General features: G+C 41.4%; 1 protein-coding gene across 2 annotated transcripts in view; it reads left to right on the forward strand.

Annotated features, from left to right (window-relative positions):
- Positions 1-20,408, forward strand: part of LOC116434683 (uncharacterized) — a 294,137-nt gene that overhangs the window by 162,118 nt on the left and 111,611 nt on the right. For both annotated transcript variants that reach the window (XM_076371565.1, XM_076371566.1), the window contains exons 4-5: positions 12,878-12,926; positions 19,616-19,868. In XM_076371565.1, the coding sequence (XP_076227680.1) occupies positions 12,878-12,926; positions 19,616-19,868 (302 nt within the window). The remainder of the gene's footprint in view (positions 1-12,877; positions 12,927-19,615; positions 19,869-20,408) is intronic.

The raw sequence follows: 20,408 nt of genomic DNA on the forward strand, positions 1-20,408 counted from the left end.
GGTCGCGTCCCGCGGCTCTCAGCCGGAAAATCGCGCGCGTCGGCCGATCGATTTCCCCTCGAAACCGGACTGACCTTCCCCGCGACCCTGCTCGTTTGTTCGGTCACCGTTGCAGCCTTGCACCCGGAGACGGGTCGCGCATAAAGCGTGACGAGCCGACGCGGAACTCCGCGGGCAGCTGGGAATCGAGGAGCGGCGGAATTAATTGGACGGCTTCCCTCGGTTTCGATCCTATCGATTATTACTCGTCGCCGGCGCCTCTTTCTCCTTTCTTTTCGGCTCGTTAACGTTCCACTGTGCGCGTGTACTCTCGCTGTTCGGACTATTTTTACGGTGGCCGACGACCCCGACGGGATCGCTCGATTTTCCGCTGCAATTAACGTATCGATTGCCATTGAATCTTCAGCGTTTCATGCGATCCCGCCTGCTCTGTTTGCGACAACGGTAAACGGCTGACGTGATTATTGTCTGGTTATTGACGGCGAATAGTTTTATTCGCCGGCGCTTTTGTTGATTAGGAATTGGTTTCGATTTGGAAGCTCGTTGATGAGTGCGGTTGTCGTGTTGACGTTCGTGGCTTGGACGGTTAAGTTGGGAGAAATGTAGAGTGATATTGATGTTATCGGTACGATTAATATGTGATACGATTAATATGCAATCCGTATAAACATTGTAACAATACATGAACCCTGTTTCTTCAGTCGTCCATTATAGTAGCCGATTGAAACTACTTTTCGAGATTATTTTAATTATTCAATACTTCCAAGATACCATTTTCCCAGAATGAAAGGCAGTACGTTGCGGAGTGAAAAATTGTAGATCTCCCCATTCGGTTATCTAAGTGTCAATAAGCGATTGAAACGTAGACTCCACTGACAATAAGATTAATTATATAATACAAAGTTATTAGTAGCTCGATTATCCCAAGAGATCCAAGCATTCTCTATCACAGAGATCCATCAAAGACTTAGCTCCCTCTGCTAAACGCTTCGGTACTTAACCCCTGCATTATTAGTTAGCCGAAATCGGGCGATAATCGTAATTGATATCTCTAAGGATATAATTGATACCACTTCTAAGGATTTAATCAATCTAGATTTCTCCTAAGAATTTAACCAATCTAGATTTCTCCTAAGAATTTAATCAATCTAGATTTCTTCTAAGGATTTAGTCTCACCTAAATTCCCCGCGCAACCGCGAAATTCTAGCTCTCTGCTTGTCCCGAAGCATTATTGCGTTCTAGTAGATGACAAAGCTGTAGAACGCTGTTCTGCAAGATGCAGACACCATCGTTGTTCCGGTTCTACCTCCTTAATGACGTTTCCAGAGGTTTCCAGCGGCGGGACGTGTCTTCAACACTCAACCCCTGCGTTATTAGTTAGCCGAAATCGGGCGTTAATAGTAATTGATACTTCTAAGGATATAATTGATCGATAAGGTTGACAAGTTAAATAAATTCCGCCAAGAACCGCCTCCATAAAGCATTCATCACCGGCTGCCCTAGTATTAAGAATAAATTCGCCAAAGTAGAACACTCGAAGGAGTGAAAACCGCAGGTCGAAGGTTGAAAGGAGATCGGAATCGTCTTGCCTGGATTCCCTGCGCAACTGCTAAATTCTAGATCTCTAGATAACAAAGCAGTAGAACGCTGTTCTGCAAGATGCAGACACCATCGTTGTTCCGGTTCTACCTCCTTAATGACGTTTCCAGGGGTTTCCAGTGGCGGGACGTGTCCTTTTCGCGTTCCTCCGACAGCGCGTCGCTGCTATTGTCTGTCGCGCAGGTTTCGCCGATAAAACTGGCGCACGACGCCCTGCCGCGCAAAGATCCTTCCAAAGGGACACCGTTTACACCCGGAAACCGTCCGGGCTATTAACCGCAATTAGAGCGGCGCTTATTCCGCGGCCAGCCGCCGCGCCGGGACCCGTTCGGCAAACTCGTTAAGTTCCCGACAACGCTCGCGTAAACCACCCGAGGCGGCCGCCTCCCTTGTCGCAGCTAGATCCGTGGATCTTCCCCCGGGTATCAAAGTCTTTGTTGGATCTTGAACCATCTCGCGTTCGCTCGCTACGTTTGTTTCCGCGACGGTCTTCTCGGTTCCATAGTTCTGTGGAATTTGATGAACCTTTTGAGCGAGTTTTGGGAAGTGGAAGTGGAAAGGTTATGGGGTTGTGGAGTGTAATGTGGATTTTTGGAACTAGATTTATGAACTGGAAGTATTTTAGGTTTACTGATTGCTAAAAAGTACTGTAATGACAAGCGGAAAGAAATGTTGACTTCTCGATTGTGTTCTTTGGAATTTGATGAATCTTTCGAGGGTTTTTGGGAAATGAAAGTGAAAAGGTTATTGAAACTGGTATTTTAAGTTTATTGACTGCCAAGAAACACTATAAATTGTTCCTAGAATTGTTTATATTATTTATTTAATATTATTTTCATAATAGCAGGAATCAGAATCAACTAAACTGCCGAAAAATTGAGAAACTGTTAGTAAATATTTAAAAGCTTCAATATCCGTCAGATTGAGTTCCATAAGTCTAATGTTAAACGATGTTCATCATATTGCTTCAATTTTCCTTCTGCAATACGTGAGATCTTAATTTAAATATTCTATTATCTTGTTACTCGATTCGTTACCACTTACCGTAGTAGCGCGTGAACGGTTCCCCGTAATTTGATCGTGATTTCTTATTGAACAGGCCGAGCGATCGCAAAGTATGTTACACAGTCGAGTAAAGGGGAATCTTTCCGGACATTAATTCGGGTAATTGCGTTCGTTTCGCCTCCGATGGCGCTTCAAAGGCGCGTTCGGTACGTAATGCAGCCTATATTTCATCGCAGCCGCTATCAATAACGCGAAGTTCCTCCGGGGCCACTATAGATTGTTCATAGCCCTAGAGGTATCGCTTTCCGACCACCTGAGTACACCTTAAGTACCCGGCCGTATTCCGCGTAAAGTGGATGGCGAAAGTACGATCGCGTAGACGCTTCTTATGGGAAGAAATAATCACTTCCAGTTCCTTGTCGAAGCACCTTCTCATATAAAACAATAAATGAATCATAAAGTAATTACTAAAAACGATGAAAGTGTAGTACTAGGAAGTGAAGATAGTATTATGTCGAATTATACGTCAAACTTTTAAATACTACAAAAGAAGAAAACCGTAGATTTATATATATTTATTATATATTAAATATATTAAATTATTATTAAATATATATTATTATTATTATTATTCTATATATATAGTTTAATAATTAATTTTTATATTTCTATATTTCTATATTTCTATATTTCTATATCTCTATATCTCTATATCTCTATATTTCTATATCTCTATATTTCTATATTTCTATATTTCTATATTTCTATATTTCTATATTTTTATATTTCTATATTTCTATATATATATATGATGTCTTAAACCTACGATACTACAATACTTCTATAAATTCAAGCTGAACGTCCGCATCGGTTAAAACAAATTAGCAGAAGATTCCAAACTGAACGAATAAATTGTCCCGCAATTAAACGACTCCCTCGTAACTCGCCGTTAAGTGAATGCTCGCAGTCAAAGGGTGAAAGGGGCGAAAATTGGATCGAGTGAGGTTTCCATGGGGGTGAAAAACTAGGAGGTATTTATGCAGAACCCGTGCGTCGAGCTAATAAACCTCGATAGCTCGATAGAACGGGCAACGCGAGACCCGGCCGCGACGCAACGGGGGTAAGTTAATCTACCGGAGAACGGCTTCCGCGCCGAATACGAGAATCCTGGGACATTACAGGAAATTCAAGCGTCCGAAGGGAAGTTATTCGCGACGCAGGCACCGGATACGGCGCGCGGAATTTTTATGCTAAAAGCCGACATAAAAATACACGGGTCGCCGACAAGAAGGGGAATTATTCGAAACGACCATTATCCCGCCGTTTCGTCCCCTCGAAGGCAACTACCCCTTTAAACGCGGCTTGAATCTTTCATGGAACCCGGAAATGATGATCGCTGGGATCGTTATTTTTTCTCCGCGATTTTAATCCGTTGTTTCTTTTTTATTTTCTTTGGGAGTGTGATTGGTGGAGTTTGATAGTTTGGGATCTGGAAGTGATGGTTGTGAGATCGTTATTGTTTCTTGGCGATTTTTATCTATTGCTCTTTGATTTTCTTTGTGACTATGATTGGTGGATGTATTTTGCTATTATAGAATCTGAAAATGATGATTGATAAGATCGTTGTTTTTTCTTCTTCACGGTTTTAATCCATTGCCATACGATTTTCGTTATAAAAGTGATCACTACTATCGTTCTCTTATTTGTCAGTTTTAACCCATTGATATATAATTTTCTTTATAACTATGATTAATAAATATATTCTACTATTAATAATTCTTGCTAACGACAAGAAACTTCGCATTATTCGTTCACTATATTAATTACTTCAAAAATAAAACATTGATAATACTAATCGATCACTCAGACCAACACGTCGTGGAATACTATTATCGAACTGATTGCGAGTTAAAACGTAGAATCCACGCGGACGTGTTAACAAACAACTAAAAGCTAATAGATTAGAATAAGTTCGCAGCTGCCCAATCGAACACACAAGCCCCGATTCGTGGAGGAGCCAGTCTAAACCAATTTCACGTGGCAACGAGCCTCTATCGGTCGATACAGTGAACTCTAACGCAAGTTTCGAGGGATTATTCCACCGCGCCGAACACTCCACCGAATTGGTCAAACTCCGCGCATAATAAACAGAAGCTTTTCTTCCCGTAACTCCTGGACCAACTATGATTAACAACCTGGCCGCTACGCGCATCGGCATAATTGAATCATTCATCCTTCAAACTGATTAAGCCCGCGTAACGAAGGATCGAGAAGTTCCTATAGATTGTATTATATTATTAATTCATCATTCGTAGAGAGTAATACTGTACAATTGTGTAACAATCATTTATAAGAACATAAAATCTCGAATAAGGAAGACTAACTAATCACCTTAAGCATTGAAAGCCACAGTTATTAAGAACATTTCTCTTGAAGTTTCCAATCGAACAAAGATCATTATCCCAAATTACAAAACTCGACATGGTAATTTTAATTTCCACGGTAAATTCAATTTTAATTTTTATTTGCACTCGAGTTTCTATTTTCTATGCGCTTCAAATAAAATGTAATACGGTTCGTTCAATTTTTCGTTCATTTTACATATTTGCTTGAATCTTTCGATTATGAAATGGTGTGCTTTGCAAATCTATTTTTCAAATAGATTATATTCTTATGTTATCAATATTATTACTAAGAATCGTTCACACTGGTTTTTACAAACTATCTATTTTCCATGCGCTTCAAATAAAACGTAACGCGGAGTTATCGAAAAACGCAATGGAAATTCGGAGTTCAAAGGGTCAATGAAAGAGGGGATTCGAATGTTATTCTTTCAATCAGATTTTCTATGGTGAACAAAATCTGCTCGCCGAGAGTGGAATAGAAGAGAAGCTTTTTTAACGAATGTTTCGCGCGAGCGATTCCCGCGCGTTCATCGAATTCGAGGTTCGCGATTGGATTGTTGTTCTTTCTTCCAACGGTCAGTGAATTTACGCGGGACGACCTGGTTCCCGGACAATGGCGGCGGCGTTTTTACGCTGATGTCGTTGGAAACTTATCGAGCGGCCGCTGGCGAGCGCCATTCTCGCGGAACCTGTGAAAGGGCTCTTCGCAGCCCTTCGCTCATTGACGTTCGCCGCGCAGTGGGAAAATATCGATGCTCCCACGAGCGAAAATTAATCCCCCGGCGTTCTCCAGCATTGCAACGGGCTGAAAGGAGAACATTTCAGATTATTCGGTTATAATTGACGGTAATGGGAATTCCTGTGAATCTTAACGCGTCGTTGAACGGTGAACGTGTCTCCGTTCGACTAGTCAAATTTTATTGGAATTATTCAGCTGTAATTGGAAGTAATGGGGAAGATCTCGGTTCAAAGGAGAACATTTCAGATTAGTTATAATTGAAAGTAATGGGAAATTTTGTGATGGGAACTCTTGTGAAACTTAACGCATCGTTGAACGGTTTCGAACATTTCAACGACTTTGTCAATGTTTCTTTCGTGGGAAATTTAAACGCGCGTTCGTCGAGATTTTAATTGGCTCACATTGCAGTTCGGTAATTACTGCGTGAACTGTTTTAACCCTTTCTTGAGATTCTTCGAAACATACAAAACCTTCAACATACGAAGTTAAATTCAATATCAATTGCTTAATTAATAGAAAGAAAGAAAACTACGTGCTGATCTTTTACTGTTCGACTAAATAGATCATTTTTCCACGAGTCTTCCAAATCTAAACAAAAAGTCAATTGAACTGCTCGGTAGGTTTAGCGCTTAGTTAATATTCTGGTGACTATGTTAATTAAGCAACTGCAAGAAAGAATTATTATTGTTATATGTCAATTCATTGAAACGTTAGAAACTGTCGACGGAAGCTTCGATTGCGTCTATTGTGCAACGAACGTCGTTCGTTCAGCGTCGAAATGATTCTCGAACGAAGAATAATCCGATCTCGGTGGCTTTCGAAGAAGTTTCAGTTCGAATAATTTGAAGCCGGGTCTTGTAACGAGCGATCGGGCCCCGGTGAACGACGACTTTTAAGAAAATTCGTTAGCCAGCAGCTCCTCAAAGGCGGCCAAGGATATTACCATTTCTCCGGGTGAAACTCGCTCGTACCGCCTTAACGAACGCTTAATTAAAATTTCATTAAGATCGCCCCGATGTAACGTCCCTTCCACGGCACTCCTCTCTGCCCGGATCAAAAGAATCGTCTACCGTTTTTATTCCTTGCCTGATAACAAACTTCGAAACTTACGCTGCGTTCGCATCGCGGCTGCGGTAGTCGGCGAAGAAACGTTTTTAATACTAAATTTATAAGGTTATTGTTCTACACTTTATTCTGTTGCTTCTAGAAAACTGTTCGCTTATAAATCGCGAGAATTGCAGCTTCGAAGATGAAACTGTAGTTATCTATGGATAATCTTCGAAGTTGTAATTACTTTCTTGGAATTTCGAAGCTCCGGACACCGGTGACCGGCAGTCAAGGATCGAAAGAGGGAATATCTTTAACACTAGATCTACGTTTATCGTTCTACGCTTTATTCCATTGCTTCTAGAAAACTGTTCGCTTATATAAATCGCGAGAATTGCAGCTTCTTTACTGAACGCGTCAAATTGACGTACTCGATTTTATAAAGATTATTTGGTGAATGATCGAGTCGATTTCTAACATTGACTCTCTTTAATCTAATTGTCTCTTTAAACCTTCGATTTCTAAGATCTAAATAGATGAACATCAATTTTCTAGGAACATGAGAACAAGTTGCACAATAGACGTCTTGAAATTCCGTAAACTTAGTGTTAACGAGCAGAATTCCGTGGAAGGATCGAAAGAGGATCGCGGCGAGTCGCGATCGGTCCTGTCCGGCCGTTTCCCGCGTCCGATTTACAATTATGGTAATTTACGGTACAACGTCCGTTAAATGGAGTTTCGATGTTCCGCTGGCGGGAAAATCGCGCGACGATTTATGGCATCGCGACCCGTCCCCGTGGAATATGAGAGCGACATTTGCATGCTCCGAGATTCGGCCGTTGAATATACGATCGGCTCGACTTCTCGACTTGCGATCTCGATAGCCGTTTCGTCGGTAGATAAATATTCTCCGATCACGAGAATCGTCTACCAACACTAAAGTAAAGTATAGAAATTACTGTAGAATTCAGAAGTGATGTACAATGAACAATGAATCCAAATTTAATATTAAATATTAAATATTTTAATGAATCTTAAATTAACTACCCTAAAATTATTCAATTTTCCACACATCAAGATCGAAGAAATGTTGCATTTATAATTTTCTGAATTTCTAATTCAAGAGTGATGTGCAATGAACAATGAATCCAAATTTATTCGAAATGTTTCACTTAACCCTTTGAACTCTGTAGGCTCCAATATTGCACCAGTTAGAATATTAAATATTTTAATGAATCAAAGAAACTACCCCAAAATTATTAAATTTTCCACACATCCGAATTTTGTACTAAGGAAAATAAAAGATCGAAGAAATGTTGCATTTATAATTTTCGCTAGGAATACTATAAAAATTGCAGTTTCTATCTTCGAACTACACTTTGAGAGCTTGAAAACGAAATTTCACGAAATTCCGTAGAATCTAACGAATCTACGGAATTCTATGAAATTTTTCACTACAATCCAACGAACTATACAACGAGAACACGTATGAACGAACGCCGATTGCGATTCCAGAAACAAAATATCCTCGAAATATGAAGGGGACGAACTGCGCACGATGCGATTCAACGTCCCATTTAATTCGTGCAATTAAATGAAACGTCCGTTCCAAGGGAATTTAATATCGAATTAATGAACTCGATTCCGGAGGTCTGGCCGCGTGAATCCGAAACGAGGCACCGCGGCGCGTGTTCCGCCCAATTGCGAGCTACTGTCAAGGAATTCCCGGCGATCCGGTATTTACGGAGCATATTTGCGTATCTTAGTTATTTGTCTGGTAACACGGGCCGGATGGTTTCATGGAGGGAGCCGTAGGACAAAGCGGAAACCGTGTTCCCTCTGTTGACTGTTCGGAGTTCCGCTCGGCGCCGCTACCTCAAAACCAACCGTCCCATTTCGCGAAATAATCTATATTTCAACCGGGATCGATCGGCCGCTAGACAAATGCCTCGGAATAACGTAATGTTCGCGGAGCAATTAAGCCTGGTAATTACATTCGGCGGTTTTTCACGGTAAATACACCGCGCCCGACGATTCGTTTCGGATCTCGCACTTTTCCGATTCGCCCGGGACACCGTTCACGTGGTCCCGCCGTTGAACGATTAAATAAATCCGTTTGAAATTTCGACGTTTCGGAGGGTCGTTGATCAATTAATTTATTTCATTATCTAACCGTTTCGCCGACCGAGCCATTCAACGTTTGGTTATCTAACCGTTCCACTCTCCGATCATTCAATTATCTGACGCGTTAGCGATGTAATCGATTAACTGTACAGCTATGGCGTTTATTATCGCTCGACCGTGTAACCAGTGGCTCTAATCCTTTTTCTATTTATCAGGCTATGCAATTTTAGTAGTCGAGTGTGATTTCTTGTGCAACTTTGAACTTCGAACCTTTGAATTTAATACGTCGGATGTTTGAGGGATTTTTTTGTCCGAAACACTGCGATTCGTGCCTGAAAAAATGCTGTCTCTCGAACATTCGATGTATCAGATTCGAGGGTTCAGAGTTCAGAAACTCAATGTTTCTTTGCAGAATAATATAGAATTAAAGAACTTAAGTAACTCAAGTTTCAGCAATGGAACATCAAGATACGTAGATTTGAATTCTCACGAAATTCCATCATTCTTTTAATTCTATATCATTCTGCAAAGAATTGAGTTACTCAAGTTCAGTAAATTCTTCTTTTCAGAATAATATAGAATTGAAAGGACGATAGAATTTCGTAAGAATTCAAATCCACGTATCTTGACGTTCCGTCGAAACAATCAAATGTCACAGGATAACAGACGAGAAAAATCGAACGAGGATTGTCTCCGCGTAGCTTCCTGTCCGCGGGATCTTCCTCGCCGCGGCGTTCGATCCGCGTTCGGCCCGCCTCTCGTTTACAACGTGAGGCACGTTTTTAATCGGCGACCCATTGTTGAATTCTGGCGCGTTCCACGGGCTCCTTTGTTCCAGCGGGCGACCCGGTCGTCCCAGTTTTCGGTGAGCGAACGTCGAAAGGAATCAGCTCCCCCGATTATATTCGCCGGGGCCGGACGAATCGGAAATGAATCGCGCGAAATCGAACAAAGCCGAGAGATAACCCGTTTACCCGACGCTCGCCGACGAGCAACGGGAAAAAACGTGTACACACGCGGCCATGGGGAACGTTGATCGACGACTCCTGCGTTTCCCCTTTGAATTATTCCGCGCGCGTCCCCTCGGAACACGGGATACACAGGCACACGGAGTGGAATCGATGTTTCCCGGATTGATTCGGAACTATAATAGAATCTTTCCTGCGTTGGGAAGCTAATTTTCCTCGGGAACGGCGAACGTTTAGTGGGAACGGTGTTTATTGGATTTTCCAGGGGCTGCCTGAAATTCCTAACACTTAGCGTTTGCTGAAGAGTATACTCGCTGGATTTAGCGAATACGAATTTGGATTAATTGTTGGTGTTTACTGGAAATATCAAGTTATTGTAATTTAGATATTTGTAAGGTTTCCGAGGGTTTAATGTTTATTGTATTTATATTTAACCGTTGGAAGCGATCGCGCTTTCATTTTTATTTTCCCATTTCTAAACAGGCAATGAGAAGATAAAAATAAGTCGTTAGAAGAAAGGTGAATAGATAAACTTCATTTGGTTCTACGAATCGATAGCTGCCATTTTTAGTGTGACGGAGAACCGCCATTGCGCCGCTTGCCATTCGAATGGTTAACACGTAGCCATGGCGGTCACCGATGACCGGAGCTTCCAAATTACAAGATAATAATCATAGCTCGTGAGATAACTAATATCGAATCAAAATACTCAGTAGCGTAAGTAACTAGATAATGGTGTAACGTAAGAATTGAGATAGGAAATAATTAATAATTTTACAGAGAGAATAAGTAAGAGAGAGAGAGAGAGAGAGAGAGAGAGTATAAGAACTCTAGAATTTGCTTTCACTAATACTTTATACTTACAGAAATTCATTTCTTTTACACATACAATATACTACCTAACATACTACTAAAATATTATCCATAAGAATTCTAGACTTTGCTTTCACTAATAATTTATACTTAAAAAAATTCATTTCTTTTACATATACAATATACTACCTAATATACTACTAAAATATTATCCACAAGAATTCTATTTGCTTGTACTAACATTTAATACATACCGACACACACCGTAGCATTCACTTTTCTTATGCATACGACCCATTTCGTTTCTCTAATTACAGGTATCCTTAAATATATGAATTTGCATAATGGCCCGCAGTCTAGTAATGACCCGAGCAATTTTCCGATGCGATCGTCACCGTTCGCGATTCATTCCGGCCGTGGTTCTCCTGCGGGGCGGATAAGTCGTATCGACTCGCGCGCGGAAACACGTAATCGTTTCGGGCCGTTACAAAACTGCGCCCGGCACGAGACCCGTTCGCGACTGTTTTACGGACACGCTAACAACTCTATGAAGGCCGGACCGCTCGCCATAAACGAGCCGTTCATTTGCCCAGCCGATTAATCACGCGAGATGGACGCCAGATGATTTCACCGAAATCACATGCCTACACGAAGAATTAATTAAGCGTTTCAACGCTGCCATTTTGAAATATTCGAAGGGCGGAGGTAATCGGTCTGACCTGTGAACCGGTCGAACGGGAACGAGTAATTAGGCTGACGGGAGTATATAGGGAAAAAACGTTGAAGGGTGATTTCGTGTAAACCTGGAAAGGCGAAGGGAATGAAATTAGCTTTTGTATTATACTCGAGAATAATTATGGCCTGTGCATGGTTCGGAATCGTTGAGAATATTCTCGTCGAGTTTGAAACAAAGTGCTCGATATTCAATTTTGTTTAATCAATCTTCGTTTGAGTTTGCTTCTACGTCGGTTTCTTCTGTTCTCTTAATTGCTCTACTCAATTTCGCTTCGAATCTTGCAATTACCACAAAGTATTGTAATACTTATCAAAATTTGCAATATTATTGTAACAGAAAATTGGAATATTATAGTTCTAGTGTTAAAATATATTACATAACAATATGATATCTGAGTTTTTCTATGTATTTTATATATTTTCTCTATATAATTTCTATATATTTTCAGTTTTCTGAAACTTAGCCGGCACGCAATGTGTTATAACGCCTCGTGATTTCGAATTTTCATTTTGACTGTTACGGTAGTTTTAGTGCTTTAAGAAAACTCATGCCCGGTAATAGTGGAACGTCGCAAAAGCGCGGAACCGAACAGTTTCCCCGTTCGTTCTAATTGACGGTCTGCGTCGCGCAAAGTGCCGCTCAAAGGGGTGCGCCGTCGATTCCGTATGCAAGCTCCGGCGAAGGGGTTCGACTTGTTAACGCGCCGAGACCTGGAACGGAAACAGAAAAAGGAAAGAACTCGGGGACAAAGGAGTCGACGGAGTTAGGGTGCAGGTCTCGGCGAGAGGCCCTTTGCGATGGGAACTCCCGTGAATCGTAACGCGTCGTTGAACGGTGAACGTGTCTCCGTTCGACTAGTCAAATTTCATCGGAATTATTGAGCTGTAATTGGAAGTAATAAGGAAGGTTTAGGTTGAAAGGAGAACATTTCAGATTATTCAGTTATGATTGGAAGTAATGGGAACTCCTGTGAATCTTAACGCATCGTTGAACGGTGAACGTGTCTCCGTTCGACTAGTCAAATTTCATCGGAATTATTGAGCTGTAATTGGAAGTAATAAGGAAGGTTTAGGTTGAAAAGAGAAAATTTCAGATTATTGAATTATAATTGACAGTAATGCGAAATAATGAGTCAGTTTGGACTAAAGATTGAGTGAAGTTTGGACGTTAATTCGGAAATACTCCGCGTTTCAGTTGAACTATTCAAGTTTGACTAAAGTTTGAATGATTGAATGTAAACGAAATTAAGGTTAATATAATCCGTGTCTCGCCGAGCTATTCAAGTTTGACTGAAGTTTGAATGATTGAATTCCAATGGAAGCGAAGGAGAAAATGTGTGTATCTGGTGCACTATGAAAATTTCATAGAAATTTAAATTACATTTGTCTATAATTCAAAGCATTAGAACGGCTACTTCACGAACCTCTCTTTATGTTCCAGGCTCGACCAGCCGGTGACCAGCTCGACGTCCGGAATGGACAGCAAAAAGGTAAAAACACTAAGATTCCTATTAAAATTAATTATTCTCTCCTATCCACTCTAATTCCATCAGAACTCACTCGCTTATCTCCTCTTTCCCTTCTTCAACTCCAGTTCCTGAAATATAGATCTCGCTGAACTCTCACAAGTTTCTTTTCCAACGTCGCTACGACTAATTTTCCAAAAGTTTGATTATTATTACACTAAACTCCATTCAATGGAATCAGCGTCTATCCCACCATTCGTGAATCAATCATTCTACATACCATAATACGTTGACCGTCTAATCCTGGAATCGGTTCATTATTCGGATTCCTGTTAAATTAATTTAGAAATCTTCATCACTAGTGTCACTCGTCATTGTACGACAAGGGGTTAATAATGCCTGAACCTACGCTAAAAATTCTAGATACTATAATACGTTGACCGTCCAATCCTGGAATCGGTTCATTATTCAGAAGGAACACGGATCGTCGAGGATCGTGTCAGGCGATGATCCACGTGGCTATCTATACCGCAGCTCGTCTCACGAACGGAATCGCTCTCAGCTCTCCGTGGAAGTTGCCGCAATCGATACGCGTGATACGGGTTTATAGCGGTTGTAAAGGTTCCCGGCCGGTCTGATACGGGGCCTCCGACTCGGGGTTAACGATGTCGTTCGAAGTTAACGCGATTAAATCGACACGATAAGGGAGCGGAGTTAATGCGGCTATCCGAGTGAATTCGCCGATAACTCGGAACGTTTTCGGTGCCATCGCGCCCCGGTTAATTGCTTGTTCGCGGCCGTCCCCGAGGCCTGGATCGCTTTAACCGTACAAATGCCACCACGGGTACCCGCGGAAATCCGCTCGAAATGTTTGCGAGTCGCTTCGAAAAATCACGTGTCGAAGCTTCTTTGATTTCCGGTCACTGCGACTGCAGTTCGGAGATTCTATTTTAATGTACGAGCGGTTTCGAGTAATGAGAACCGTGGAAATGCATTCAAAATGGCGACTGGTCGTCGAGTGGCTAAATTTGTATCTGCGGGAACAGACGGGTTTTCTAATCCATTAAATGATTGAGTGAAGATTCTACTATTTTCGGTTGATGAAATGAATGTTGAAAGTCTACAATTTGGTATACAAGTGGTTTGGATTGACAAGAATCACGAAACCGATTGAAAACAGCGATCGATCTTCGAAAGTAGCTAAAATTGTATCTCTGGGAACAGACGATTTTTCTAATGCATTAAATGATTGAGTGAAGATTCTACTATTTATGGTAGACGAAATGAAAGCTTGCAGTCTACAGTTTAATGTACAAGTGATTTTAATTATCAATAATTCAGAAAACCGATTGAAAACAGCGATCGATCTCCGAAAGTAGCTAAAATTGTATCTCTGGGAACAGACGAGTTTCCTAATTTATTGAATGATTGAATGAAGATTCTACTATTTTCGGTAGATGAAACGAATGTTTACAATCTACAATTTAATATACAAGTGGTTCGGATTATCAATAATCACGAAACCGATTGAAAACAGCGACGGACCGTCAAGAACGGCGCAGGCTAGAATTGAATCATCGTGAACGGACAAGTTTTCAAATTAATCATCTCGAAGCTTCCCCAGCTTCCGATACACGAAATTGAAGCTTGAAGTCCGCGCTTCGATATGCAGGTAGTCCGGGTCAAAACGAGTCACGATGATAAATTGGGAACAGCGATCGAGCACCTAGCGTGACCGAGGCCAAAATTGGAGCTCCGGGCCATTCGCGGTCATATCGAGGTCCGACTTGATACTCCAGCGACAGCTACTCCTCGTTGTTTCTATTATTTCCTTCGGATACCTGTCGATGTCCCGTCGAACAGAAAGCTTAACAATCTTTCACAGAACAGAATAAACTGAATGATTCCCGAAGCAGTTACGTTCGCTAAATTCACCGAATAAAACACGATAGAACCTGTGAAATGGAAGTTCTAATAAAATCTATTCTCTATTTCTAATGAAATCTTTCTCCTACATATGTAATATATAATAATGATATTATATTTTTTCATTTTGTGCATTTTGCTCAATGAAATCGGCATTCAACGTTAAATATCTCGAACGTACGAAGTTACCGTACTTCGAGCACTGATGCAAATTGGATAAACGAAGACCGGTCCGCGGACAGCCGCGAGACACGTACCATGAATTTCCCATGGAAAACGCGTCGAGAGGTTAGGTGAATCCCGTTCGCGTCGCGAGGCGGAAAAGATGAATCCACGAAGTTTCCTCTGGCCACGAAACGAAGTTTCCCAGCGCGAGCGTCGTCGTCGTCGTGGTCGTGGTCGTCGTCGTCTTCGTTCAAAGTTTCGAACTCGGTCGTTGCCCCAGAATCGCGCGACCGGCTGACTTCTAATTGATCGAATTACCACGGCGAATTTGTCTGTCCCTTCGTTCCAGGCGAGCGGGAACTTTTCGCTCGTCCGGATTTCACGGACTTTCTCGCGACTACCGGACGCCCGAGGCTGTGTTTACATCGCTGTTCCGATTGCAGCGAAAAGGGAGACGTCGATTCGCGACGATTGCATTGTTCGTCGATTAACTGTTGTGTTAGTCATTAGCCTGGTACCTAGTTTTGCAGTTTCTTCTACTGGATTGGTTAGATTCTTGAGAAAATGCGATAGGATTGCTTCGAGTCGTGATTTTTTTGATACTTTCGTCGATTTGTGCGTTGAGCATTGATTTTTTAATTTTTTTCTACACAATTTGTGTTAGATTTCAATTGTTTGGACACTCTTTCGTCAACTTGTGCGTTGAACATTGATTTTTCAATTATTTTATACGCAAGTCAAGTTAGATTTCAATTATTTGTACACTCTCTCATCGATTTGTGCGTTGAACATTGATTTTTCAATTATTTTGTACGCAAGTCAAGTTAGATGTCAATTATTTGGACACTTTTGCGTTGATCAATGCGTTGAATATTGATTTTTCAATTCTGTTCCACAGAATTCGCGTCAGATTTCAATTATTTAGACATTCCCTCGTCGATTAATGCATTGAACATTGATTTTTTAATTCTTTTATACGCAATTCATAGTAAATTTCAATTACTTGGACACTCTCGCATGACGTGCTTCGCAAATACAAAATTCATATAAATTTCAGTATTGCAATATTGATAAACTTCAATATTGCAATACCGAATCAAAACGAAGTGCCTAAATAATATAGGATAAGGAAACTACGTGCTAATTTCCTCCTGTTTGAATAGTTAAATCATTTGCACGCAACTTAGTATTCCAAACATGGAAGTTTCATCTCCGCCAAGTGTCGGCAATCGTCTGCAAAGGGTCGTCTGCAAATTTAATCATCGTCTGCATTTCACCAATTAACTGTGGAATTTAATTGGAAAAACCTCTCGTTCTCCCCGCAATAAAATAAAAAAATGGAGCGTGTACTCGTCGAGTATATTTCAATGAAATATCAAAGCGAAACAAAGAAGAATTACATGTTTATGTGAGAAAATCCAGAATTCATGAAAAAATTATTATTGTGTCAAGCTTGACGATGACGTGTATACTCGTCAAACACAGTTAACCCTTTGCGGACGAACGTCGACGTTTCGGCGAGATGAAATGTTCATATTAAGAAGAGGAAATCACAATCGAATGATTGAATTACTCAAACAAGAGGCCAGCGCGAAGTTTCCATTTTTTTCTATTAATTAAGCAATTGATGTACAATTTATCTATCTCTTGAAGGTTTTGTACATTTCGAAGAATACTCGTCCGCAAAGGGTTAACCGGTTAGACTATACGAAGCAGCTCCGCCACCAGCGAATCAAAAACGAAAGTTCCCTTCCACCCGTTCTTCCTCTTGCTTCCTGTCCGTTCCCTTTCTCCTTATTATAATTCCAACATCCAAAAGCCGGAAGATCGTGCCTGCGGACCGCTGGCTCCACCGGCGCACTATTAATTTCCGTCGATATTTGTCGGTAGCCGCATTCTCCGGATCGGTATGCGGAATTCGGATGACTTTGACTCGCTCGCTCAGCGCCGAACGTTTATCAAAAGCCGATGCAGTCGCGCCGGGTGCGGCAGACATTATTAAACAAACTTTATTAAGGTTCATCGAGTCGGGGAAGTCCCGGGGCTGACGGTGTCTCGGTGTAGCCTCTCTCGGAAGAGAGTTCCTTGTGAAGCGGACGGTTTCGTTCGATTGAAATTAACCCTTTCCTTTGCGACAGGGCTCGCTGAAGTGGTCGATGCAGTAGTATTGGCGAAAGAAGAATTGATTAGGAAATGATTATTGGAAATTGTGTAATTTATATGAATTACTGAGAAGAAATTTTGTGGTTGATGGAAGGATTGATTAGAAAATCAGTAAAATTGTTATTGTTTATTGATAAATCTGAAATCTACAATTACGAAATTAAGGTTTGGAAATAGTAAAAGCTACTTTCGTTCGTAATAAAGAAATTTTGTGAGATAGATAGAAATAGATTTCGAAGATTAGTAGGTCGATGGGAGAGTCGATTAGAAAATGATTAGAAAATCGTTAATATGTATATCAATAACTCTAAAATTGACAATTTCAAGACGAACGCATGAAAATAGTAAAAGCTATTTTCCGTCCAGTAGCTTCAACGTTAGAAGAATATCGAGTCGATGGGTTAAAAGGGTTGAAAACTTCTCTTTGGAAGAGGACGCGAGCGTTTCCTCGGGGAAAATCAGCGGAGACACGATTTTCTCCGGCGGAGAATCGATGGAAAAGCGAAACTCGCTGATGCCGACTGGCCACTAGCTCGTTCGCTGACCTCTGCACTCTCCTTGTCCCGGCAATCAGTCGCTTTAAGCGGATTCTGCCGGAGAAGCCGGTGCAGAATTATTTACTGCAATTTCGGCGACTCGGTTTCGTGCTCGTTTTCAGCGGGGGTGGGGGGAGGCTTGCCAACTTCCGTGATCGAGGACGTACTTTGCCCTCGAAGCTTGAAAAACTACTAATTGGACCCGCGGATCTTTACGCGAGTCGCGGCGATTCGCGTAAATCGGCGGGATTAAAGGGAAATTCTCGTTTCAACCGTTTCGGCTTCAAAGTGAACGCGACCGCTTTTTATAATTTAATCTTGATATACCTCGATAGAGAGGACTCGATTATTTTTGATTTTACAGTTGACTCAACGCTGGAACTACCAGACCAAAATGACCCACCTCCGATTTCTTTCGCAATTATTTAAAAGAGATGTCCTGAGAATATATTAGAGAAACTAATTTACACCAAACTTACTTGAAAATCAATTAACTGTGTTTGACGAGTATACACGTCATCGTAAAGCTTGACGCGATGAATTCTTGATTTTTTCACATAAACATTCTTCTTTGTTTCGCTTTGATCTTTCATTAAAATGTACTCTGCATTCGTCCTTCAACGAGTACACGTTCCATTTTTTTCTTCTATTGCGCGCGGAACAAAAGGTTTTTCCAACTAAATTCCACAGTTAATTTAAATGCACTCTTGAAGATTTTATAGAACTTCAAAAGGTCATTTGAACTTGGTAATTTTAAGAGTTGTAAGAGTATCGATTACAGACCATGTGTAATATAAAACATTACAAACTTTACTAATTACTCCGATGAAACCAAATTGCCAGTGTTATGAAAAAGAGAGCAGCTAAAAGAACAATAAACTCTGTACACTTTGCATGTTAAAAGTTCGAAATTTAATTTGAAAAGTTAAAAATTTGCTATTATATCAACTAATAAATTTTGCTAACGTTTCTCCGCGACACTGTCTAGTTCACTCGAATTCGCATTCGATTTTAATTCACCGAATCAATTCGCATTCGTTTTTATTCTCGACGCCTCTGTCACCCGTGCTCGAAATCGGTTGGTAAGAGTAAATACACGGTGTCTCGTCTTTTCTTTCGTTATCTCGAGGCGCGCGAGTCTGCGGGCAGCGGATAAGTTTCCAGTCGGATGCCTGGAATTTCTGCGGTGTCTCGGCCGAGACCGTCGGAGGAAAATGGATCTCGATGAACCGTGGAGAGAAGCCTGTCGCTCGGACGGCAACATGACACTGCACTCCGCAAGGCCGGCCGTATCTTCGCGACGAACTCGAGAGCGAACCGATCGAACGCTCGGAAAGTGTGTCGGTCGATCGGTTCTCCTCGCTCGCCCAGCGCTCTCGTCATTTTTCGACTCGGTTAGAAGACGATCGGTGGTTTCCTTGAAACGCGATTCCTCGAGAGGAACGCGAGGATACGTCGAGAGCGCACACGCTGAAACGCGCGGTGCGGGTGACAAGCGATCGGTTCGAGGGGTTTTCAATTGTTACTGTGTATCGCGAAACTTTGTCGGTTATGACGATCTTTGCTTTGGACGTCGATTCTTCGGTTGGGTTTTTGCGTATCCTTTATTTAACCCTTTGAACTCTAGGCTCTAATATTGCAGCAGTTAATATTAAATACACGCTGAAACGCGCGATGCAGGTGACAAGCGATCGGTTCGCGGGGTTTTCAATTGTTACTGTGTATCGTGAAACTTTGTCGGTTATGACGATCTTTGCTTTCTCGATGTCGATTCTTCGGTTGGATCTTTGTGTATCCTTTATTTAACCCTTTGAACTCTAGGCTCTAATATTGCAGCAGTTGTGACATTAAATACACACTGAAACGCGCGATGCGAATAATAATAGTAATAAAGGGTTGACAGATTAAAACAAATGATTGCAGGTTGTCCAGGCGGCGCCACTTCCCGTACCTGTCCAGGTGCGCAGCAAGAACGATGGCTCGGGGGTGGCAGCGTCGGTGTCCGGAGTCCGCAGACGGAGCGGCTCGCAGGGCTTGCGATCGCCGGCCGCGAAAAGGCCGCTGTCTGCCCCGGTCGCCCTTCAGGGCTGGCTGCACAAACAGGGCTCGGAGGGTCTCATGCTCTGGAAGAAACGGTGGTTCGTCCTATCCGAGTACTGCCTTTTCTACTACAAAGGTCAGACTTCTTTCTCTTTCCGTTTACTCTGAAGTAATATTTCTATGTACACTGTCTACTTTATGAATGGTACAAATTGTGTGAATACTAATGATGTTAATGGCTTTAATAGTAACAATAGTATTTCTAGTATCTGTAGCATTGAGGATACAAATATTCATCGTATCGTTAGTATCTATAGTATTAAGAATATAAATATCATATCCCTAGTGTCTATAGTATCAAGAATAAATATCCATCATATTCTTAGTATCTACAGTATCAAGAGAATCAATAGCATCAATATTATCTCTAGTAAATTCATCTACCCTATTAGTAGTATCAGTAGTATCGGTAGTATCTATAGTATGAAGAATATAAATATCCATCATATTCTTAGTATCTACAGTATCAAAAGAATCAATAGCACCAGTAATATCTCTAGTATTCACATCATCTACCCTATCAGTAGTATCAGTAGTATCTATAGTATCTATACCATAAAGAAAATCTTTCTCTTTCCCTTTATTTCCACGGAATTACGTCTCGCTCGGTTGCAAA

Source organism: Nomia melanderi, chromosome 10 (assembly GCF_051020985.1).
Source record: "Nomia melanderi isolate GNS246 chromosome 10, iyNomMela1, whole genome shotgun sequence".
Lineage (NCBI taxonomy): Eukaryota > Metazoa > Arthropoda > Insecta > Hymenoptera > Halictidae > Nomia > Nomia melanderi.